Below are 26122 nucleotides of genomic sequence, written 5' to 3'. Positions count from 1 at the left end.
ACTATGTTCTCTATATTAAAAACTAAGACTTCCACTATTTAGTAACAGCGTTACATATCAGAGATTTTTCTTATTATGCAAAACACTGTATTCAAACATTGCCTGAATAGAAGGTTTAATTTTTAAAACTGTTACTTATAATACTATAAAAATCTGTTAATAATGGAAAGTCAACGAGTAGGCAGCGACATACTTCTAATCTGTCAATGAATACTGAGCCAACTAATTTAAGTTAAAGATATAATGACTGACATGCAAGAGGCAATAGTAACTCATTTCCAGGTTTTCTAAAAGTTGCACTGAACCAAGCTTCATTTTTATTCTTCAGCTATATCCCTGATTCCTCAGGACAAGTAGTTTTTTTTCCCCCAAACAAATGAAAACTTGATTTTCTGAAGCTCTAAAATGCAAAAATTTGACACACATGGTTAAATGAGATGTGGTTATCAATTTACACCAAGCCTAACTTACCACGAAATAGAAAATATCAAAGAAAGGAGTGCAGAAGCAGAAAGCCTCTACTTTCTCACTCACAATAGAGTGTTGTTCAATATTAGACAACACTGCGTTTTGTTGTTGTTTTAGCTACAAGGATAGGTATGCAATATGCAGTTAATTATTCCAACGGCTTCAAGCAAGTCATATGCTACGACTAGGAAAAGTAGCAGTTAGGTCACAAACAGCAAAGACGTAAAAAAGATGTGAGCAGAAGCCTCACCATCTGAAAAGACGGCCCATCAGCACCTCTTCCGAGAAATAGTTCCCTTCCCCCACCTTTAAGTAGGCACTTGAGATTGCCAAGAAGATCCATTTCTTTATTAACTGGTGCCCATTTGGGGCAACTGTACACCAAGCTGCTCTTAGGCCTACCATAATCCTTTCCAAAAGTGCTCAAATGAGGCTAAAGCCAGGGTAAGCCTCGTCGGAGCCCAATTCTTCCTGACCCCTCTTCTCCACCCCACCCCACTCCTCCGCCCCGCCCCAGTAGGCGCTAGACCGGCCGGAGGACGGATACAGGGCCCGGAGACTGGCAGAAATTGCCCGCAAGAGAAGCTTTAGGCGGCCGAAGGCCTCCGCCATAGCAGGACTTGGGAAGCACCGCCCCCAGCGCACCTCCCCACACCCGGCTAACCAGCGAACCTCTGCTTTCGACACCCTCTATCCCCAGCAGAGGCAGCGAAGACAAGGCCGGGAGGCACCCGGCTGGGCTGCGCACCAGGCCCAGGCCTGCCCCTCGGGACCGCGCGGGCCGCCCGAATCCGCTCCCCCGTCGGGCCCGGTTCAGCTGACGCGGCGGCCACCCTCACCTGGATGACCTCGTTGACCTCCCGGATACATTCCACCATGTGTTGTAGAATCTGCTCGGCCGTGAGCACCTCGTAGCGGTAATCCTCCTCCTGCTCGTGCCCCGGCCCGCCGCCGCCACCACCACCGCCGCCGCCGCCGCCACCGCCGGGCCCCAGAGCGCTGCCGCCGCCACCGCCCGTCTCCCCGCACAGCAGTCCGTCCCGCTCCCCGCCGACGCCCAACCCGGGCTCCACCAGCTCCACCTCGCCCAGATCCAGGTTATCGTCGTCCGGCTCGTCGTCTTCTTCGTCCTCCTCCTCCTCGGCGCCGCTGTCCTCCTCACTGCACTCCTCGTCCTCGTCGAACTCGTAGTTGTAGCCCTCGTCCGAGTCCATGGCGCGACGCGCGGACGCCCGGCGGACGCTGGCCGAGGCGGGGAGAGGGCGGGGACGCCGAGGCCCCGGCTCTCGCTCCGGCTCCGGCTAATGTCCGGACGCAGGCCTGGCTCCGGCCCTGCGGGCCGCGGCTCCTCTCCAGGAGCGGCGGCTGGCGGCTGGTGGCGGCAGGGAGGGCGCGGAGGAGGGAGGGAGGGAGCGAGGGGGCCGCTTGCTGCCCGCCTCAGTCAGTCGTGGCTCCGCTCCGGCCTCCGAGAGAAAACAGTCCCCAGCGCCACCTCCACGGCCGCTGCTATCGCTACTGAGCCAACAAAGGGGCGTGCGTCACCGCGTCGCGCTGCGCCGTCGCGTCACTCTTTTTTGCGTCACTGCGCCCCGCCCCGCCGCCCCTGCGTGGAGCGCGAGGAGACCCCACGGTCCGGCCTCCCTGGGCCTTGGACCGGAGCAGAGCTGCGCGGGAATTGCCTTCCCGGTTCGTCTCGCTGCCGTTGTGTGGGCCGGGCGGAAACCCGTAGACCTTTTATGTGAAGAGATTGAGGCCTCCAGGTCACCAGTCACCGAGAGAGGGACCCCTGGACCGTCTGGGTGGTGGTTTTTGCAGCAGGCCCTAGGCCATCGCGTAGTCCCATGGGGACGCGGCCTCCCCACCCGGCCGTAAAGGCGCTTCCCGCCGCCCTGCGGTAATCCCGGGAAGCCTCAGCCGCTAAAATTTCTGTTCCCTTGCCTACTGATGAAAACCTGTTGTAAGTGGAACCCCAAAATTGTATGACAGGCGAACCCACTTTAGGGAGCTGTGTGATTCTGTCCACTTGTACAGACGTGCGGTGGTTTTTAAGTGTCCTATAATGACGTCATTTTAAAGTGGCATTTCCTCAACTTCGCTGACAAGAGCCCCTCTTGAGGGCCCTAAACGATGTAAACGACGATGGTTTTCATGAATTGAGCACTGTGTAAGGACTTTACATATATTCTCATCTTCACGGAGCCATAGTACCCATTTTACACCTGAGGAACCTGAAGCTCAAAAAGGAAAAGGGACTTGCCCAAGACCACAGAACCCTTGCCCTATTTTAGCCGCTGTATGCCTTAAAACATCAATTATAAAAATGCTTTGTGATGCATATGTATTGTGTACTATATAGTACAAAGAAGACATGAATGCTTCAACCAAATGCAGGCAATGATAGAAAAACCTGCAAGGACCAAATGTAGCCAGAGAGATAATGCTTGAGTCTTATATAGAAGTGTGCTGTGTGAGCTGAGTGTTGATGAATAGCTAGGAGTTCAACAGAGAAGGTGGAGAAGATGGTCTGGCGGAAGAGAACTGGCAACAGCGCAGAAAGCGTGTCGAGTAATTAATAGTTTTGGGAGCTTAAAGTGCGTGGATGGTAGATGGCAAAATATTAGGCAAGTTAGGGGTCATGTCAGTAAGAGCATTTTATGCCTTTCTACTAGTGGGCTTGAATCTGTAAACAGGACATGAGAGCCAGAAGAGTGTTCTGAAGGAAGGAGAGACATAAGAAGGCTCCCTCTTGAGATAATCTGAAGTATTGGTCAGATTGAAAACCTTTTAAAAATCTAAATCCCTGATTTGATGACACATCTTACTGTTCAACCTATAGGTTCCCTTTGGAAATTAATTTTGAAACGTGAAAAATTCCATTATAATGTTTAAAAGCCTCTATCAATTTCTCCATTTTGTAAGTTTTAAAATACTGATAATCAGATTTGATAAAGTAACCTTAGGAGTTGCAAAGTAAAGCTTTTAACCTCAATACTGATAGATCTAGTTTCCTTTTTTTTTTTCTTTTTTTCTTTTCTTTTCTTTTTTTTTTTTTTTTTGAGACAGAGTCTTGCTCTGTCGCCCAGGCTGGAATGCAGTGGCCCCATCTCAGCTCACTGCAACTTCCGCCTCCCAGGTTCAAGCACTTCTGCCTCAGCCTCCCAAGCAGCTGGGACGACAGGCACATGCCACCACGCCCAGCTAGTTTTTGTATTTTTAGTAGAGACAAGGTTTCACCTTGTTGGTCAGGCTGGTCTGGAACTCTGACCTCGTGATCCACCCGCCTTGGCCTCCCAAAGTGCTGAGATTACAGGTGTGAGCCACTGCAACTGGCCTAATCAGTTTTATTTTAATTATGCTTATATGTACACAGCCTGTATTATCCCCATTTTCTAGTGAATAAAAGTGGTCTGATATTTTTCTCAGGAACCTTTTACATGATCTCATGACCTCATTTTTAAATTAATATCACAAACAGTATTACAGTGCTTCTGAATTTTTGGGTCTCCTACTATTGCTAAACCATGTTAACCATGGTTTGATGGTAGTTAACATTTTCTGTACATATTTTATTTAATTTGTTCTATAAAAATATGTATAGAACTGTACATACCATAGAACTATAGAACTATATGTATAGTTCTAGTCATATTTTTATAGAACAAATTAGTTAACATTTGTTCTATACATATTTTAGAAACCATCTTAGATTCAGGTTAGGTTATGGTGCTATTTAAGGAAAACCAGTAGAACAACTTCTCTCTGGCCCCACATTGGCCAAGGGATGACCCACATACATTATTTTGTTTTGTTTTTTAATGACTTGTTCTTAAAGGTATTGCCTGTGTTATTGTTTTCCCAGCTATGGTGATTACTAGCTAGAAGCACAGTAGTCTTTAAACAACAACAGGGAAAGGTTCTTGAAAAAGAAAATATACCAATTAACACCTTTTTGGTGACAAGATAATTACTGTGGGTAATTTGGCACTCCCATTGTCTCCAGGTCCTTGTAAGGTCAAAAAATATTGGTATATATTTATAAAATATCTATTCATGGGGCAAAATTCCATAAATGTTTATACGCTAACCAAATGATTATGTACTGAATACCAACAGGAAGAATATGCAGGCGCTTTTCAGATACATATAAATTACAATAGCACTGGAATTTTTCTTCCTTTTTTTTTTTTTGAGATGGGGTCTCGCACTGTCACCTGGGCTGGAGTGCAGTGGCACAATCTCAGCTCATTACAACCTCCACCTCCCAGGTTCAAGCAATTCTCCTGCCTCAGCCTCCCAAGTAGCTGGGATTACAGGCGCCCACCACCACACCCTGCTAATTTTTTTTATTTTTAATGGAGACGGGGTTTCCCTATGTTGGCCAGGCTGGTCTTGAACTCCTGATCTCGTGATTTGCCCACCTTGGCCTCCCGAAGTGCTTGGGATTAGAGGCATGAGCCACTGCACCTGGTTAGCACTGGAATTTTTCTAGTGGCAGATAATAAAACTGTAAGCTATGGAAAAGCCAACTGTACCAACTCTACCAGTTGGCTCAGGACAGGGGTTTCCTGGGACGTGGAATTTTCAGTACCTAAACTAGGTAGATCCAGGCAAAGTGGGATTTGGTTTGGTCACCCTACAGGGTACCTGACCAAAAATTCTTGTATATAAGCAAATGTCTCTAAAATAAAATGGGAAGAAATTGCTTTTTGTCATTTTGTTTATAAAATTAGTTTTAATGCAGCACTTTTTTTTCTTTCTTTTTATTTTTTTTTGAGACAAAGTCTTGCTGTCACCCAGGCTGGAGTGCAGCGGTGTGATCCGCCACTCAGGTTCAAGCGATTCTCCTGTCTTGGCCTCTGAGTAGCTGGGATTACCAGCATGTGCCACCATGCCCAGCTAATTTTTTGTATTTTTAGTAGAGGTGGGGTTTCACCATGTTGGCCAGGCTAGTCTCAAACTCCTGACTTCAAGTGATCCACCTACCTTGGCCTCCCAAAGTACTGGGATTAAAGGCATGAGCCACTGCAGCTAGCCTGTTTTTGTTTCTTAATGTTTTAGGTGTTCTATGTTTCACTAGGAAGTAGGTAAAGAAATTAAAATTAAATGTTACTACTAAATTTAATATTAAATTTAGTCACAAAAAGAAACACCGATAAGCTGAGTACTTTGCATTTCTGTAGAAACATCTGTGTATTTCAAATTTTGTTATAGATACCAATTAAGTGTTACAGTATTATTAAGAGATAGCATCATACCAGTTCTAAGTGGTAATAATAATAAGGTATAGAGAAACTGAAGTTACATGCCTCATTAGAAGTCTAATAGAGAAGCCGGGCGCTGTGGCTCACGCCTGTAATCCTAGCACTTTGGGAGGCTGAGGTGGATGGATCACCTGAGGTCAGGAGTTCAAGACCAGCCTGGCCATGTTGGTGAAACCCCATATTAAAAAAAAAAAAAAGTCTAATAAAGAGAGTGACAACCACAAGTAGAACCAAAGATTCCCAACTGCAGCCCTTTATTTAAGATCTCCCCATCCTGGCACAGTGACTCACACCTGTAACCCCAACACTTTGGAAGACCAAGGTGGGAGAATCAATTGAGGCTAGAGTTTGAAACCAGCCTGGGTAACACAGTGACACCCTGCCTGTACAAAAAATAAAAAATAAGCAAATTAGCCAGAGCTGAGTACAGTGGCTCATGCCATAATCTTAGCACTTTGGAAGACTGATATGGGAGAATCACTTGAGTGCAGGAGTTCAAGACCAGCCTGAGCAACATAGCAAGACCCTGTCTCAAAAAAAAAAAAAAAAAAATAGCCAAGCACAGTGGTGCATGCATGTAGTCCCAGCTACTCAGAAGTGTAAGACAGAAGGATCCCTTGAACCTCCAGGAGTTTGACGCGCAGTGAGCTATGATCACATGGTTACAGAGCAAGACCCTGTTTCTAAAAAAATAAAATTAAAAATAAAAGATATTCTCTCCCTTACCTTTCTTCTAGAAAACATTTGTCCCTTGGTATCTGCAGAAGATTGGTTCCAGGACCCCCACAGATAACAAAATCCATGGTTGCTCAACTCCATTATATAAAATGGCATGCTATTTGCATATAACCTACATACACGTTCTCAAGCATTTTAAATCATCTCTACTTGTAACACCTAGTGCAATGTAATGCTTTATAAATAGCGGTTATATTTATTATTGTTACCTTTGAATTTTTTAAAATTACTATAATGTTACCTTTTATGTTTTTTTTTTAATTTCAGTCCATGATTGGTTGAATCTGTGGATTCAATGAGGCCTATTATACAGTATCTATAGACTTTATAATTGAGCCTGAGCTTTTATACAAGTAATTATCTAATGTGTGATAAGATAATGCTGGAACTCACACCTGTAATCTTAGCATTTTGGGAGGCTAAGTGGCTCATGCCTGTAATCCTGGCACTTTGGGAGGCTAGGGTGGGCAGATCACTTGAGGTCAGGAGTTTGACACCAGCCTGGCCAACGTAGTGAAACCCTGTTTCTACTAAAAATACAAAAAACTAGCTGGGTGTGATGGTGGATGCCTGTAATCCCAGCTACTTGAGAGGCTGAGACAGGAGAATCACTTGAACCTGGGAGGGAGAGGTTGCAGTGAGCCAAGATCATGCCACTGCACTCCAGCCTGGGCAACAGAGCAAGACTCCATCTCAAAAAAGAAAAAAAGATAATGCTGAAACTAGAAATAGAGTGTATACTATGATGCAATTAGACAAATGTACAAAACCATAGTGTCTATGTGCCCCATGATTGCACGATAGATTTATTTGGTCTTAAATGTGTGCTTACACTACAACAAAAAATAACATGATGACCTTCCAAAAAGTGAACATAGATTTGTCCTAATGACAACCATTTGAAGGAAAAAAGTATCTTTGTACCTAAAATTTGCAAAAGAAACATTTCTCTGTAGTTCACAATATCTCTATTGTGTTGCTTTATAGGTGTATTTGACTGAATGGATGAATAGGCAAAAAGCAAATATATTATTGAGTCTATACTAGATGCCACACTAGATGCATATGTATTTTTAATTTCTTCTTTATGATTTTGTGAAGTTTGAAGTCTTAATTTTGTAGATGAGAAGAAAAGCTCAAAAGGTGAAAGCAATTTACCAAAGTACACAACATGTGGCCGAACCTTGATTCAGATCCAAGTTTTCAGAATTTAAGTCCAGTTTTTTTCCATATAATTCTCAGTGACTATAATAAGATCTTATCCTAAAATTTGTCTTTGTATTTTTTAAGGGAGTGATTGCCATCAACCCTACTGCTTTCTGGATTGGCATAAACATTGACTGTATGTAGTATTTGTTCTTCCTGGAACTAGGTAATAAAAGTAGCATGGTGAATAGACGTGTTATCTTCTGCGCCAACATTCTACTTTATTCTTGTAAATATAACCTTAGCATTCTTTTTTTTTTTTTTTCTTAAGACATAGTCTTGCTATGCCTCCCAGGCTGGAGTGCAATAATGTGATCTTGGCTCACTGTAACCTTTGCCTCTGGGGTTCAAGCAGTTCTCCTGCTCGGCCTCCCAAGTGGCTGGGATTACAGGCACCCACCACCACGCCTGACTAATTTTATGTGTTTTTAGTAGACACAGGGTTTTGCCATGTTTGCCAGGCTGATCTCAAACTCTTGACCTCAGGTGATCCACCTGTCTTGGCCTCCCAAAGTGCTGGGATTACAGGCATGAGCTGGGATTACAGGCATTAGTGCCCAGCCTAATCTTAACATTCTTAATGAAGATTTTTAAGTACATAAGCAATGATTTTTTTGGTTAATCAATCAATAATTACTTACTGTGTGTCTATTCAATACAAAGCCCCTTTCTAAGCATTCTGGAGAAATAAAAAGATTATAATTTAGGGAAAGAGATAAACTAAAAGGTTAATTTAAAAAATGATAACTGCAGCTGGGTGTGGTGGCTCACGCTTGTAGTCCCAGCACTTTGGGAGGCCAAGGCGGGTGGGTCACAAGGTCAGGAGATCGAGACCATCCTGGCTAACATGGTGAAACCCTGTCTGTCTACTAAAAATATAAAAATTAGCAGGGCATGGTGGCACATGCCTGTAGTCCCAGCTACTTGGGAGGCTGAGGTAGGAGAATCACTTGAGCTTGGCGGGCGGAGGTTGTAGTGAGCCGAGATTTTGCCACTGTACTCCAACCTGGAGTCTCAACAGAGTGAGACTCCATCTCAAAAAATATATATATATAACTGCACAGTTGAAGAGATGTCACAAGCCAAGAAGAATGGCACAAATGGTAGTGCTAAAGGAGTTCTTGGCCATGGTGCCACATGCCTGTAATCCCAACTACTTGAGAGGCTGAGGCAGGAAGTTTGCTTGAGCCAAGGTGTTCAAGACTAGCCCGAGCAAAATAGCAAGTCCCCATCTCAAAAAAAAAGTTATAGAAAAAAAATAGGTTCAAATTCTAGCTAGGGACAAAAAGGAGATAGAAGTCACTAGACTGGGATATTCTACAAAAACATTAATATGCTAGACTTTCTCATGCCTCCTGCCTTTGTACCTCCTGTTGCTTCTGCCTGACCTCCTTCCCACCTACTCTTTCCCACAAACTAATTCATGTGCTTCAAAAATACTGTTTTTTTTTCAAATCATTCCAAACATGGTGCTCGATGCCTAGAACATGTAATCATGTATTGCCCATTCCCAACAAACTTCCAGGCTTTTGTTAATGCTGGAATAAATTAATATAAACCTAAAGTTTGTTAATTAATATAAACCTGAAAATAATAGACATTAATTGTATTCTTACCTCAAAGTATGTTGAATCTTGCCAACATTAAATCAACACTGGTATTCATGAAAACTTGAAGGTTGTGTGGAGCAGAAGGAAGAGGGAGTCTGATATGCGTATGTTCTCCATAGCATTCTTTATCTAGGATTTTTCTAGGGCAAATGCTCATTTTCCCCAGTGGTACTTCAGCCTTTAATACTTCATGGCAAGATAGGATTGATGTTGGAATCCAACTCAGTTGGACACAAATGATACAATGCAGCTTGGTTATGAATGAATAAAGAACTGCAACAAGAAGCAAAATCTTTAGGACTTGAAGATTGTAGTAATAGGAAACCCAGAAATAGCAGCACCTGACAGGACCACACAGCCCCAAAGCTTTCAGAAATGAGAAAGCTTTTCTTATTTTGTCTTTTTGTTTTCTCTCTTGGTTTTTGTTTTTGTTTGTTTGTTTGGTTGATTTTTTTTGGTTCTTTTGGTTTGTTTCATTTGAGACAATACCATGATTTAGTAGGCACAGTCACCTCTTCGACTTCAGGAACCAAATGCCACTCCTTACAGTTATTTTGCAATGTGGCAAGAACTGGTTTTTCAATTCTGTCTTTCTAGCTCTACCCTCACAGACATCTTTAGTAAAGTAATAATGGAGGGCTTGTGATACATGACAAAAAGTCTTTATGAGTTGCTTCACATTTTGCTTTCCAGAAAAGATAATATAACGTCGGATACATGTATTGACACATTCAAATTGCTGAAGCAGTATATCAAGTCTCTCTCTCTCTTTTTTTTTTTGAGATGGAATTTTGCTTTCGTTGCCCAGGCCGGAGTGCACTGGCGCCATCTCGGCTCACCACAACCTCTGCCTCCTGGGTTCAAGCAATTCTTCTGCCTCAGCCTCCCAAGTAGCTAGGATTACAGGTATGTACCACTATGCCCAGCTAATTTTGTATTTTTAGTAAAGCTGGAGTTTCTCCATTGTTGGTCAGGCTGGTCTCAAACTCCCGACCTCAGGTGATCTGCCCACCTTGGCCTCCCAAAGTTCTGGGACTACAATCATGAGCCACCTCGCCCAGCCTCAAGTTCCCATTTTTAAAAATTTGACAGGACAATAAAATGAAAATCATTACATTGTATCTTAATGTTATTAAAACAGAATAGTCCCAGAGGGTTATACCATATTGATTAGTATATTTGTTTGCATTAAGCAAAGCTGAGTATGTGTGGACACATTTTTTTTCTAAATTACAAGCTGCATGTGTGGACTATGAGCCTTTGTTTCTCCTAAGTGAGTGTATATGGGAGATTGCAGGTGGAGAAGTTCAGACAAAGGGATGAAATATTGTGCAAAGGTGAATATTCTTACTCAGCTGACTTTGAGAGGTATAATAGTGTAGTAGTTAGCACCATACGTGCCAGAGCTACAAACCCTACTTAATAAATATGTGAACTTAGACAAATTACTTCACCTTTTACAAGCCTGTTTCCTCATCTGAGGAAGGAAAAGGAAAAATAATAAGGATTTCCTCATTGGATTGTAATGATGAAATCAGTTAGTGTAAAGGACTTATATTATTATCATTATTTGACACAGGAATTGTACAGTGCTTTGTTTTAGGTCTGACTATATATAAAGATGATTATTCAGTCAATTTTAAAGTGGTGGCCCTATGAAGAATACAAAACAAAATTCATTTGTCAAATTGTTGAAAATGGCTGCTGTGCTCTTCTTGTATGCCCGTTTTTTTATTAGTTAATTCAATAAGTCCGTTGTTCACTAACATGTCAGGCAGTGTGCTAGAAACGTTAAAATTAAGAAATTAAATAAGGCTGGGCACAGTGGCTCATGCCTGGTAATCCCAGCACTTTGGGAGACTGAGGTGAGCAGATCATGAGGTCAGGAGTTTGAGACCAACCTGACCAACATGGTGAAACCCCATCTCTACTAAAAATACAAAAATCAACTGGGCATGGTGACACGTGCCTGCTACTCAAGAGGCTGAGGCAGGAGAATTGCTTGAACCCTGAAGGCAGGGGTTGCAGTGAGCCAAGATTGCACCACTGCACTCCAGCCTGGGCAATAGAGCAAGAATCAGTCTCTAAATAAATAAATAGTAAAACCATTTCAGCTCTCAAGAAGTTCACGGAGTAGTAGGAGAGACATGTAAACCATTAATGATACTATCATAAGTACTATAGTAGAAGTATGACCTGAATGTTAGGGAAGCAAGAATACAGTATTTAATTCAGTGTAGAAGGCACACAAGATTGTCATGGAGGCCTTCCTAGGGAAAGAAAGTGTGACCTGAGCTGAGTATTGGAGGACAAATTCCCTGGGAAAAGGAATGTGAATGTATATATAAAATATGTAAGTGTGATATATGGTGTATTTGAACCATGCCCTATTTGGGGAACTGCCAGAAGTTCAACATGCCTGAAATTTTGGATGTATATAAGACTGTTAGGGCCACGTGTGGTGGCTCACAGTTATAATCCCAGCACTTTGGGAGCCAAGGCAGGAGGATCACATGAGGCTAGGAGTTCGAGACCAGCCCTGTGAACATGGCGAAACCCTGTTTCTAGTAAAAATACAAAAAATTAGCCAAATGTAGTGGCACTTGCTGGTAATCACAGCTACTCAGGGAAGGACTGAGGCAGGAGAATTGCTTGAACCTGGGAGGTGGAGGTTGCAGTGAGCCAAGATCAAACCACTGCACTCCAGCCTGGAGACAGAGCAAGACCCTGTCTCAAACAAAACAACAAAAACCTACTAGAAATGCCATTGTCCCTTCTTGTATCCTTCCCCTAGAAAGGTCCCTTTTTCATCCTCTTTCACTTTCTCTTATAACTTGGCTCAAGCCTCCTCCCTCAGCTTGCAAATGATAAGAGATAGAAATCAAAGCCCTGATTCATCTCTCTGTCTCTAGTCTGTACTCCTTCTCTTATGCTACTTTGAAGATTTTTCATTCTTTGAATAAAATTTGTTATTAGTTTACTAGGATTTTTGTGAGGGAGATAGTGATAGGTTGCACTTTACTAGACTAACTTTGATTATTACATTTAGATTTTATAGAGCTGGCCAGGTGTGGTGGCTCATGCCTGTAATCCCAGCACTGGGAAGCCAAGGTGAGTGGATCACCTGAGGTCAGGAATTCGAGACCAGCCTGACCAACATGGAGAAACCCCGACCAGCCTGACCAACATGGAGAAACCCCGACCAGCCTGACCAACATGGAGAAACCCCGACCAGCCTGATCAACATGGAGAAACCCCGTCTCTACTAAAGACATACAACATTAGCTGGGTGTGGTGACATATATCTGTAATCCTAGCTATTTGGGAGGCTGAGGCAGGAGAATCACTTGAACCCTGGGGGTGGAGGTTGCAGTGAGCCAAGATGGCGCCATTGCACTCCAGACTGGGCAATAAGAGCAAAACTCCATCTCAAAAAAAAAAAAAAAAAAGGTTTTATAGTACTAGTAGGATGAGTGCAAGTAGGGGAAGATATATTCCATATTAATTCAATAAAATATACATACTGAATACAGTTGGACATAACCGTTGTGTTAGCTATTATTAAAAATACAAATCAGGTTACATTTTCTGTCTTTAAGAAGCTTACATTCTAATACAGGAAATCATACAGGAAAAAATGTAATGCCAGATGGTTCAACTAATAGCTCTCTATCAAGCTTAGCACTAGGGCCATGTTTCTCAACTTTTGTTTTCATTATCAGCCCCCTGTGGAACCTTTTTAGATCTGTTTTTCCTAATCGGCACCCCACTATAAAATTTTAACACACAGATATACCATATATGCTTTAATGGACTGTACGTATATTTATGCTTTATAAATAAGGCACACTTTTTTTTTTTTTTTTTGAGACTGAGTTTAGCTCTTGTCACCCAGGCTGGAGTGCAATGGCGCGATCTCGGCTCACCGCAACCTCCGCCTCCTGGGTTCAGGCAATTCTCCTGCCTCAGCCTCCTGAGTAGCTGGGATTACAGGCCCAGCTAATTTTTTGTATTTTTAGTAGAGACAGGGTTTCACCATGTTGACCAGGATGGTCTCGATCTCTTGACCTCGTGATCCACCTGCCTCGGCCTCCCAAAGTGCTGGGATTACAGGCTTGAGCCACCGTGCCCGGCCAAGGCATACTTATTTTTAATACCCTCCCAAAAAAACAATTTTTACCCCATGGGGAGTAGTATTGCCCATGTTGAAAATGCGTACACTAAACTAGAGTTATTTTCAAGGTCTAAGATTGGGAATCAAATTCTAGTTTCAGGATGAATGCTTTAAATATCTAACTAAATATTATATCTTAGAAATTAAATGTTCTGAGTTCAGATAAAACCCACAGCACTGTCAGCATCAAATCAAAAAATAAAACAATTGTGTATACCCATATATGTGTGGCTAAGCTCAGGGTAGTTATATTGTGCAACTTCAGGAGAGTATATTTACAATATAGTCTGTGTGAAAGGAAGGAAAGAAGGGAATGAAAAATAATTTGAAATTATAACCATGATGTGATTAAAAGAGAAACTCAGTCATCTTAAACTTTTCTTGACATTCCTATCTTGTACAGAATTATGTGTTTGTCCTTTGCAATATATAATTAATTCTCTGTGAATGTTTAATTCACCCACATATTAATTTACATACAAGCCAAAAATGTATACCAATCAGAATATTCACAGTATATACACACTTTTTTATTCTTGAATATAGGACTAAGAACATGAATGCTGTGCTAATTTTTACTCCATAAAGACATTATAAATCAGTTGTATGAAAGCTTAAGTACCCACACTGGGACAAAAATTAATTATTCTGACCTATATGCCAAGGAACTAAAGGAGGTCTCCAGCCACCAGAAAACCTGTAAGGAACTGAATTCCCACCAAGGAACTGAAAGCCTTGGCTTAACAACAGCCTATGAGAAGCTACATTCTGCCAACAACCATGTGAGCAAACTTGGAAGTAAATCTTCCTGCAGATGAGATTGCAGACCTGGGCACAACTTTGTTTGCATCTTTGTGAGAGATCCTGAAACAGATAATCCAGCTAAGCCACGCCAACATCGTGACCCACGGATACTCTGAAATGATAAATGTTCATTGTTGTTTTTGGTTTGCTTGGTTTTGTGTGGTTGTGGTTGGGTTTTTTCGGTGCTCCCCTTTCCCGCAGATGAGGTCTCCCTATGCTGGGCAAGCTGGTCTTAAGTAGTACTTCCATCTCAGGCTACTGAGTAGCTGGGATTACAAACGTGCACCACTGTGCCCTGTTGTTTTTTAATTGAATTCTTCTTCACGTCAACCAAACTACCTCCTTTTAAAGATTTGACTGTTCAGTAGGCGCCAGAACAATTGGTAGATTCCACATACTATACTCTACCATGGAAGTTAGCACTTCATAGCCTTTGTCAAACTTGCACTTAAATAGTATGTTATCTCTCTGAGTTGGTAAATTACATAAGGATGAGAACATTCTTGCTGTGTTTATTACTAGAAACCATATATATAACACACTTTTGGATACTTGGAAGACATGCACTAAATAAGGTAAAAATTTGTCTCCGCATTTATTCTAACAAGTTATTTCCTTGTCCTATGTTATGTATAAAAATAAAATCTAGATAAATTAGAGGTCTAAAGAAAGGAAACATGAAATTAGTAAAAGAAATATTGGTGAATATTTAAATATTTGGGAGTGGGGAAAGCCTTATCAAGGATAGTACCCAAGACAATATCTATAAAGCAAAAGATTGATAGGTATGACCATGTGATTTGATACTTTCTTCTGCAAAAGCAACATAAATAAAAGATACAAACTGGAAAAATACAAAATATATGATGAGGTTATTTATCTTTAATGTATAAAATCTCATATGAATTAATAAGAAATACATGTACACATAGTGTTTTGGGGAGATGGACAGAGAAGGTAAACTGAAATTCAAATGTCTAATAACCAAAAATTCAACTTTATTAGTAATTTAAATGGAAATTAATAACAAGCTACCATTTCTATCTGTCAGAATGACAGAGACTTTATAAAATACTAGCACTGAGTTTCGATGGGAGAAAAGCAAGGACAGAATGACTACTTGTAGGAGTACAAATTGGTACAGTTTTTTTTAGAGGGCAATTTGTAAGTAAGAAAAACCTTAAAATGAACATGCCCTATGATCTAGCAATAATTCTTTTAGTAATTTAACCTAAAGAAATTTGTATGAAATTTTAGCTGCAAAAATGTTCAGGGAATCAATTGGTTAAACAAATTATGGCTGGGCGTGGTGGCTCACGCCTGTAATCTCAACACTTTGGGAGGCTGAGGCAGGTGGATCACGAGATCAGGAGATCGTGACCATCCTGGCTAACATGGTGAAACCCGGTCTCTACTAAAAGTAGAGACTATAGTCCCAGCTGTTTGGGAGGCTGAGGCAGGAGAATCGCTTGAACCCAGAAGGCAGAGGTCGCAGTGAGCTGAGATTCACCTTTGCTCTTTAGCCTGGGTGACAAAGTGAGATTCCATCTCAAAAAAAAAAAAAAAAAAAAAAAAAAAAATGGCTGGACGCAGTGGCTCATGCCTGTAATCCCAGCACTTTGGGAGGCTGAGGCGGGCAGATCACAAGGTCAGGAGATCAAGACCATCCTGACCAACAAGGTGGAATCTGTCTCTACAAAAAAAAAATAATTACATACTGAATATAAAATAAAAAACTATGCCCCCATTTAAAATGATATTGTGGAATGTGAATTGACCTGGAAAGATGGTCACAGTATGTGGTTGAACGAAGGAAAAAGGCAGTTTCAAAGCAGTGTCAGAGGACAGTTCAGTGGTATGTATGTGCATTTGTATGAGCAGAAAGAAAGCAAGGAATTAAGGGAATTTCTAAAACTATTGACTTTTAATTTACATATTGTAAAATTCGTCTGTTTTAAGTATGTGATTCAATGACTTTTTTCTTTCTTTTCTTTTTCCAGAGACACTCTACAGCAAGAAGATTCAATGACTTTTAATACATTTACAGAGTTGTACAGCTATCACATTCCAGTTAAAATGATCCTTCTTTTCTTGCTTACCTATATTCTGCTTCCATGCTAGGTATGTATAACTGGTCATTTTAAAAGTTAAATTCCCCCTTCTCCAAAAAAGTACTGACTTCTCCAAAAAAGAAAAAAAAAAGAGGCAAAATATAAAATGTTCAAAATAATAGTAATGGTAGCTAAAAAGATGACAAGCAAATACACTTTAACTTTTGTAGAGAGATTAAATACATGCAGGGAGGTTGAAGGACGTGCTTTCAATCTAAGTGTGCCTATTTGCAAAAGGGCTTTACTCTTTTATCCTCACCCACCCACTCTTTCTATGACTTTGCTGATCCTCCCAATGTGTTTCAGCTTCAAAAAGGATAAGGAGTTTTAGTATGGCAGTCATTAAAAGTCCTAATTCAGCCTTAATTCCTAAAAGTAAAAGAAACTATGCTTGATAAACATAAGGAAACATGAATTCAAGAAATAGAAACACAAAAACAGAAAAGAAAATGTTAGCAGCGCGTGATGGTTCACACCTATAAATCCCAGCATTTTGGAAGTCTGAAGCAGGAGGATTGCTTGAGCCCAAGAGTTTGAGACCAACCTGGGCCATATATTGAGACCTGCATCTCTACAAAACGTTTAAAAAGTGGTGCTCACTGTGGTCCCAGCTACTCAAGAGGCTGAGGTGGGAGGGTCTCTTGAGCCTGGGAGGTCAAAAGTACAGTGAGCTATGATCACACCATTGCATTACAGCCTGGGTGACAGTGCAAGACCCTGTTTAAAAAAATGCTACTGGAATACATTGCTTTTTCAAAGATCAGCATAAACTAGCCAATTATTATAGCTGTGAAAACTATACATCATATACAAAATAAAAAGCACTGATTTGCCATGTTGGGCAAAGCCACAATAATTTTCCAACTTTAAGCAACTTCTGTCATCATCAAGATATGAGATCTGAAAGTACCAGAAAAATAGGGATGAGATTTGAAATTTTCTAAAAATTTTATGTTACTCTAATACATCTTGCTTTATGGAAATAGAAACAGGACACACATAAAATACATATGTACCTGTGTTTCACTGTTAGAATGTAAGCTAGTGCTGGAATAAATATGAAAATATAGGAGAAGGGGGTGAAATGCCAAAGTCCTTTCATATCAGGAGACAAAAGATCAAAAGATACACTTTTCACGCAATAGAATCACAGAGTATTATGACACAGTAGTTGTGTCTTCTTCAACTTATTTATGAATGAGAAAATCGGAACCATTATGACCTATCCATAGTGATATATTAGTTATTATCAAAAACCACAAAATTCCCATCTCTTTCATCGTAGTCTGCTATAGTTTTTTTTTAATCCTTGCTTTTATAGGAGACAATAGAGTAGAGGCTCTGGAGTCTAAGTGCTTGATTTCAAATCCTGCGTCACCACCTAACTAGCTATGTAATTTCGGGCAAGTTACTCAATATTTCTGGGTCTTATCTGTATAGTGGAGGAACAAATAGTACTCTAAATAAATAACAATTGATATGTTGCATGTAAATTGCTTAATACAGTGTCTGGCACATAATAAGCATTCAGTAAACACTAGCTATTTGTTACTCAGTGTAAATAAAGTTTTTTTTTGAGATGGAGTCTCGCTCTGTCACCCAGGCTGGAATGTAGTGGCACGATCTTGGCTCACTGCAACCTCCCCCTCCCGGGTTCAAGCAATTCTCCTGCCTCAGCCTTCCTAGTCACTGGGACTACAGGTGCACACCACCATGCCTGGCTAATTTTTTGCATTTTTAGTAGAGACAGGGTTTCATTGTGTTAGCCAGGATGGTCTCAATCTCCTGACCTTGTGATCCGCCCACCTCAGCCTCCCAAAGTGCTGGGATAAGAGGTGGAAGCCATTGCACCTGGCTAAATGAAGTTTTTAAATGATAATGTCATGAGTGAGAGTGTGACGGAAAATTTGTAAAACAAGGGGTCAAAGAAGTTGAATTTGTCTGTGGAAGCAGAGAAGGGAAAAAAGGGTATGGTGTGAAGAGGGAAATTATGAGTCAGGAAACAAACTAGAGTTAATTAGAGCAAGATAACCAGATAAGATAATTTTATTTTGCTTTATTTAATTAATTTATTTTTTGAAACAGGGCCTCACTCTGTCTCCCAGGCTGGAGTGCAGTGGTATGATCATGGTTCATTGCAGCCTCAACCTTCCAGGCGTAAGTGATCCTCCCACCTCAGCCTCCTGAGTAGCTGGGACTACTGGCACATGCCACCACACCCAGCTAATTAAAAAAAAAAATTTTTAGAGACAGGGTCTCACTGTGTTGCCCAGGCTGGTCTCGAACTCCTTGACTCAAGTGATCCTCCAGTTTTGTTCTCCCAAAGTGCTGGGATTACAGACATGGGCCACTGTGCCCAGGCTAAAGCAGATCGGCGCAGTGGCTCACGCCTGTAATCTCAGCACTTTGGGAGGCTGAGGTGGGCGGATCATGAGGTCAAGAGATCGAGACCATCCTGACCTACGTGGTGAAACCCTGTCTCTACTAAAAAATACAACAATTAGCTGGGCGTGGTGGCACATGCCTGTAGTCCCAGCTACTTGGGATGCTGAAGCAGGAGAATTGCTTGAACCTAGGAGGCAGAGATTGCAGTGAGCCAAGATTGCACCAGTGCACTCCAGCCTGGTGCCTGGCGACAGAGTGAGACTATATCTCAAAAAAAAAAAAAAATTAAAAAAAAAAAAGCAGATCTTACTGGAACAATTAGTTCTTAAAAAGCAAAAGAAAGCAAAAACAAAAAAAACCCTACATCCAGGCGTGGTGGCTCACGCCTATAATCCTAGCACTTTGGGAGGCTGAGGCGGAGAGGATCACCGGACTAACATGCTGAAATCCCATGTCTAATAAAAATACAAAAATTAGCCGGGTGTGGTGGTGGGCACCTGTAATCACAGCTACTTGGGAGGCTGAGGCAGGAGAATCGCTTGAATCCAGGAGGCAGAGGTTGCAGTGAGCTGAGATCACGACATTGTGCTCCAGCCTGGGCAACAAGAGCTAAACTTCATTCCAAAGAAAAAATATACATACATATATATTGTAGAATATATATATATATATATATATTCTAAAAGCTGGCTCACGTATGTTGTATAATGTGAGTTGTATCACCCTACCAAACAGTTAAAGGCCAGAAACTTTGGTTCTGGAGTCAGAGCCAGAACTATTTCAGGTGGTAGCTGCAGGCATATCCATTAACCACTGGTAACATAAAGAGACTTTTGTTCACATATTTATAGTATTTGTCCCCACTTTTTACAGGGAGATTTGTTCAATGATAGAACTCTTAAGACTTCTATGGACCCCATCTTGAACCTTTCTTTTGAGATGGCAGTGTCCATATAAAATCTTTATGTGCCATTAAAAACAACCAGCAGTATTGGAAATTAGAATCTTTATAATAAACTCTTGGTTCCCCAGAATGCCCAAACCAGTAAAATTTACTGGGTTTGGAGATGGAAGGGACTTTTGATGTCCCTAATTTTACAGAAGGGGAAACTGAGGCTCCACAGGTAAATCGACTTGTCTGTCATCACAGTGACCAATGGCAGAGCTGGCACTGGAATTTCAGTCACCTAATTTCTAGTGCAATGTTATTTTCACTGTCAAAAGTTATTAAAATTATATATTTAAATGGATCTTTTAGAAAACTCAGTCCAGGGATTCCTAAGTAATTGCCCAGGAGCTGGTCCTGGATTGGCTGTAAAAAATTATTAGTAGTACTTCTTAGAGACTCTGATTAAGTATGGTCAGGATATGGAATCCGTATTGTTGAAAACTATCGAGTTAATTCTCTCGATCAGCTGGGACTAGGAAGCATTCTCTGGACCAGTCTTTTATGAGATGTATCAGCACCATCAATAACATTGGTACAGCTTCTGCTTGAATACCTTCAATATAAAATCTATTACATAAACAAGTCCTTAATAGTATGATACCTAAGCAGAGGAAGATGAGGACAGGGTTTAAATTCCGTTTTAAACTTTAGAAACCTCTACTCAAATTTAAGCACAGAAATAGGATTTCTCCAGCAGGATGAGGTGGCTTACACTTGTAATTTCAGCACTTTGGGAGGGTGAGGTGGGCAGATCACCTGAGGTCAGAAGTTTGAGACCAGCTTGGCCAATATGGTGAAACCCCATCTATACTAAAAATACAAACATTAGCTGGGCATGGTGGCATATGCCTGTAATCCTGGCTACTCAGGAGGCTGAGGCAGGAGAATCGCTTGAATCCAGGAAGCAGAGGTTGCAGTGAGCCAAGATTGCATCATTGCACTCTCGCCTAGATGACAAAACAAGACTCTGACTCTGAAAAAAAAAAAAAGAAGTAGGATTTCTCATGTCTTTATAATCAATTGGGCACAGATGTCAGTTTTCACATAATTTGGGGCTGTGTTAATGAAAACATGGAAATAGGCAGAATATCTGTTGAGTTCAATGATAGAACTGGGTTCTCACAGAAAGCTGGACATAATGGTACTTTTTCATAAATTAAGACTCTGTGTTCAGAATCAGCAGAGCTCATACTTTTTGGCACTTGTAATTAAGATTTCACTATCGAATATATCAGTGTACATCTCACACTCTGAGGCTAACTATGTAGAGAACAAGCAACAAACTTATTATAAAAGCTATTATACTTGGGACGCCAAAGTGGGCGGATCATGAGGTCAGGAGATCGACATCATTCTGGCTAACACGGTGAAACCCCATCTCTACTAAAAATACAAAAAATTAGCAGGATGTGGTGGCACGTGCCAGTAGTCCCAGCTACTCGGGAGGCTGAGGCAGGAGAATTGACTGAACCTGGGAGGTGGAGGTTGCAGTGAGCCAAGCTTGCGCCACTGCACTCCAGCCTGGGCAACAGAGTAAGATTCGTCTCAAAAAAAAAAAAAAAAAAAAAAAAAAAGCTGTTATACTATTACTATTAACATAGTAATGGAACTTAGTTAATTTCAGAATTTATGTTCCCCTTCTCCTTCCTAAAGAACTTTGTTTTTGTTCAACTTCCTCTTCCCTTCCATGCATTGTATATAATTCTTGGAGGCTCACCTTATCCCTAGCCCTAGCTGTTTGATTATGACTAGTGAAAACATGGTATTCCTACTTCCATGCCAATGTTTGTTACTTGCTCCAGGACTGGGCTTAAGGCAATCAGCACATAGCATTGTTATGGTGACTATTACTGATCTGGGGGAGAACCTACATTGACCAATTAAACTGAAGGGAAAGTCTTACATTCAATAGTAGATGAGAGGTTTCCTTTCTTTCCATCTATACTTGAATAAAGATACATGTTTACCGCTACTGCTCCTGGCAGCCATCATGTGGCCAAGAGGAAGGCCATTTAAGGATGAACCCTACACTCTGAGGAAGGCAGAGCTGAGAGAATAGCACAGAAATGGAGCCAGAGCATGGCTCTAGACACCCTAATCACTGGACTTTGTTTTGCAAGATAATAAAATTCTGTATTGTTTTAGCTGGTGTGAATTAGATCTCATCATATACAACTGAAAACATCCTAACTATTCATGCATAAAATATATTGTGAGGAGGGTTGGAAATCTCTGTCTGCTTAATTTTGCTGCTCCAAAACTGCTATAAAAAATAAAGTCTTTTGGCCAGCACTGTGGCTCACGCCTGTAATCCGAGCACTTTGGGAGGCTGAGGTGGGCGGATCGCGAGGTCAGGAGATCAAGACCATCCTGGCTAACATGGTGAAACCACGTCTTTACTAAAAATGCAAAAAATTAGCTGGGCATGGTGGTACGTTCCTGTAGTCCCAGTTACTCGGGATCCTGAGGCAGGAGAATTGCCTGAACCCAGGAGGCAGAGGTTGCAGTGAGCCAAGATCGTGCCACTGTACTCCAGCCTGGGTGACTGAGCAAGATTCTGTCTCAAAAATAAATAAATAAATAAATAAATAAATAAGGTCTTTTAAAAAATACATCTTGCAAAGTCCTGCCCAACCAATACTTTAAGATTAGTATAATGTGACCTACTGTAATCCTCAAAATGTAGCAAAATTATATTTAACCAATGAGTATTTGACTTGGAGTCTCTACGTTTCTGCCTGCGTCACCAAGACTTCATTCATAAGGCTATTGTCCTACCTACAAAATATGTAAACCCTTATTGAGGGGCACAGTCTGAGAAAGGCTCTCTGGCATCATTCAGGAGCTATGGCATGGTGTCCGCATCAGTATATATTATACTTAATAGTAGGTAATGAGTCTGCATGAAAATTTACCTACTTACTAAGCACGTACAAAGATTGAAAGGTGAGGCCATTGAGGTACAAGCAAAAGTAGGGGGCTGTAATGCTAGAGAAGCAGAAGGAAAAAAATGTTTTGAGAGGGAAAGAATAACCAGCTGTTCAAGTACTTCGAGAAGCTTTCTTGGAATTTAAAATGCAAGTGAGTAGGCAAGATATTCCCACATTTTAAAACAAAGTTGCATGTAGTAAATGTGATGTGAATTCAAAGGCTGTGTTTTCTAGCTCTTTCCTGCTCAAAAGAAGCATCACTTATGAGCTGTAGAACTGCAGAACCAGCCAAGCATGGTGGCTCATGCCTGTGATTCTCAAGAGGCCCTAGGCAGGTGGATCACTTGAGCTCAGGAGTTCAAGACCAGCCTGGGCAATATGGTGAAAGAAACTCCATCTCTACAAAAAACACAAAAATTAGCTGAGCATGGTGACACATTCCTATAGTCCCAGCTACCTGGGAGGCTGAGGTGGGAGGGTAGGCTGAGGCTGTAGTGAGGTGTAACTGCACCACTGCACTCTCCAGCCTGAGCAACAGAGCAAGACCCTGCCTCTTAAAAAAACCCCAAACAACAAAAAAACAAAAAGGAAACACAGAACCTCAGATCTCAGATCCCAATCCCACCAATCTTACCCAGAATCTACTGAATCAGAATATCACATTTTAATAAACTGATGAAGACTGGCGCAGTGGCTCACGCCTACAATCCCAGCACTTTGGGAGGCCGAAGCGGGTGGATCACGAGGTCAAGAATCAAGACCATCCTGGTCAACAAGGTGAAACCCTGTCTCTACTAAAAACACAAAAATTAGCTGGGTGTGGTGGTGGATACTTGTAGTCCCAGCTACTCGGGAGGCTGAGGCAGGAGAATTGCTTGAACCTAGGAGGCGGAGGTTGCAGTCACCCAAGATTGTGCCATTGCACTCCAGTTTGGGTAACAACAGCGAAACTCCCATCTCAAAAAAAAAAAAGACTAGCATTTTAGAAATTTAACCAAGTGATATTCAGTATGAAGTGAACAGAAGAAATCTAGAAGTAAGGGGATAGGCTTGGTTTTTGTGTTGTGGTGGTGGTTATTTTTTTAACCACTTAAGTCTTCATTTTAATCAAAATTTCATATTTTACATATTTATATATACAATGTTATATGTATATATACAAATACAATTCATTGTCACCTTTAAATGTATATATACATATAAAATGTATGGTATATATGCAATTCTTTTTTACCTTTAAAAAATGTGTTGTATATATATGCATATATTTGTGTATATATAAATGTTATGATGTAATTCTGGCTAAGTCTGGTCAGGCGCAGTGGCCCACACCTATAATCTCAGTACTTTGGGAGGCCGAAGTGGGAGGATTACTTGAGGTCAGGAGTTCAAGACTGGCTTGGACAACACGGCAAAACCCTGTCTTTTTTTTTTTTTTAGATGGAGTCTTGCTCTGTCACCCAGGAGTGCAGTGGTGCAATCTCAACTTACTGCAACCTCTGTCTCCCGGGTTCAAGTGATTATTCTGCCTCAGCCTCCCAAGTTGCTGGGACTACAGGCATAGTATGCCCAGCTAATTTTTGTATTTTTAGTACCATGTTGGCCAGGTTGGTCTTGAGCTCCTGACCTCAAGTGATCTGCCCAACTGGGCCTTCTAAAGTGCTGGGATTACAGGCGTGAGCCACTGCACCCCGCCTGAAGTGATTTTACTTTTATTTCCTTCACTTTAAGTCAATTTTGAACTTTCACAGTGATTTCTGGGGTGGGGGAGAAGGAAGGCGGTGTTCAGAATCACTGGGGCTGTGGCCCAGCGGCTTGCGCAGGCACAGGGAGGATGGACCCTTACTGGGGCAGGTGGAAGAGCAGGTACTGCCCCGCCGCAGCAGCATGAAAGCTGGCACACAGTGTCCCCCTGGCTTCCAGATGGCAAGGCTCCATCAGGACGGTCCCTGCGGTGGGCAAGTGAGGTGGCAATCAGTATGGCTGCCTTGGAGTTGCCCTTTTCTGCTGCTCAGTCTTTTCTACCACAAATCTGGCCCTCTCTGCTTCCTGCTGAGCCACCTGTTTGGCTTGCACCGCGTCTGTGAACTCCTTCCCGAGGCTCTATGAGTCCTCGATGAGCCAAAAAGTGGCTGCTCGCTCCATAAGGTCACGCTCACCTACCTGGACACAGCTCTCTCTCAATGATTGCTTCTGCAGCCTCAAAGCCAGCCATCAGCTACTTGAGGATGTCCGTAGTGATGGATGGCAGCACAGGCTCATCACAGCCCTCTCCAATGCTGGGGAAGATGCGAGAAAGCTGGCTAGGGACAGGCAAGAAGAGGATGTGCAGAGGGATGTTGACATTTTGTAACTCTTTGCTACCAGTGATGACTGACACCTTAAGTGGCCGAGAACAACAAATTGGTTTCTGTACCCATGGGATGAGAAAGTGAGTTCTTTCCTCTACCACAATGTCCCGTACTCCACAGAATCAGTCAAAGATGACAGCTCTGTCCCCAGCATTCACATTATATAAGGCAGAGTTCACCACGCCTCCCGCAACAGCTAAAGCCAGGCCTAACTTGCCAATGGACTCAAACGCTTTGGGTCCATTTTTCCTTCTGCTAGACCCTCTCACACTTGCTTCCACTTTGGCCTCCACGTGAATTCCCAGTCACACATGTAAAATGTTTTTTTAAAAATTAGCTGGGCATGGTGGTGCACATTTGTCATATTAGCTACTCAGGAGACTAAGCAGGAGAATTGCTTGAGCCCAGGAGTTGGAGGCTGAAGTGAGCTATGATTGGGCCACACGGTCTGGCTTGGGTGACAGAGCAGGACCCTGCTTCTAAAATTAAAAATTTTTAAACTTTAAAATTTTTAATAAAAAGTATACAATACATATAATTCTTTTTTCACCTTAAAATTTTTTGTCTTTAACATTTCCTTACTGATTCATAAAAACCTTCCTGGCTGGGCTTGGTGGCTCATGCCTATAATCCTAGCACTTTGGGAGGCCGAGGTGGGTGGATCACCTGAGGTCAAGAGTTCGAGACTAGCCTGGCCATCATGGTGAAACTCCCATCTTTAAATAAATAAATAAATAAAAATAAAAACAAAGCTCCTTGGCCGGGCGCCATGGCTCATACCTGTAATCCCAGCACTTCAGGAGGCCGAGGCAGACAGATCACCTAAGGTCAGGCGTTTGAGACCAGCCTGGCCAACATGGTGAAACCCTGTCTCTACTAAAAATACAAAAAAATTAGCCGGGCATAGTGGCAGGTCTCTGTAATCCCTGCCTATAATCCCAGCTACTTGGGAGGCTGAGGCAGAAGAATTGCTTGAACCTGAGAGGTGGAGGTTGCAGTGAGCCAAGACAGCACCATTGCACTCCAGCCTGGGCAACAAGAGCGAAACTCCGTCTCAAAAAAAAAAAAAAAAAAAAAGCTTCCTTGTTCTCAGTTTAATGGTATTCTATTGACTGAAAAAATGATAATTTATTTT

The 26122-nt window shown here is 41.8% G+C and overlaps 2 protein-coding genes and 1 pseudogene across 3 annotated transcripts in view; 1 reads left to right on the top strand and 2 right to left on the bottom strand.

Moving 5' to 3' along the window:
* Nucleotides 1-1985, bottom strand: part of ARIH1 (ariadne RBR E3 ubiquitin protein ligase 1) — a 122503-nt gene extending 120518 nt beyond the window's left edge. For both annotated transcript variants that reach the window (XM_078333578.1, XM_035259139.3), the window contains exon 1: nt 1308-1985. In XM_078333578.1, coding sequence (XP_078189704.1) covers nt 1308-1338 — 31 coding nt within the window. In that variant the 5' untranslated portion in view covers nt 1339-1985. The remainder of the gene's footprint in view (nt 1-1307) is intronic.
* On the top strand, nt 1345-19394 carry LOC128928932 (uncharacterized). The gene is made up of 5 exons (XM_078333161.1): nt 1345-1351; nt 1384-2154; nt 10067-10189; nt 12333-12572; nt 16262-19394. Exons 1-4 carry the CDS (start codon nt 1345-1347, stop codon nt 12371-12373), a joined length of 942 nt encoding a protein of 313 aa, XP_078189287.1. The 3' UTR covers nt 12374-12572; nt 16262-19394.
* A 5072-nt stretch (nt 19395-24466) lies between these two features.
* Nucleotides 24467-25289, bottom strand: LOC144577220 (prohibitin 1 pseudogene; annotated as a pseudogene).
* Between the last annotated feature and the right edge of the window lie 833 nt (nt 25290-26122).

This window comes from Callithrix jacchus, chromosome 8, assembly GCF_049354715.1.
Source record: "Callithrix jacchus isolate 240 chromosome 8, calJac240_pri, whole genome shotgun sequence".
Taxonomy (NCBI): Eukaryota; Metazoa; Chordata; class Mammalia; order Primates; family Cebidae; genus Callithrix; species Callithrix jacchus.
Note: the sequence above shows the minus strand (reverse complement) of the source record. Positions and strands in the feature narration are given on the sequence as shown.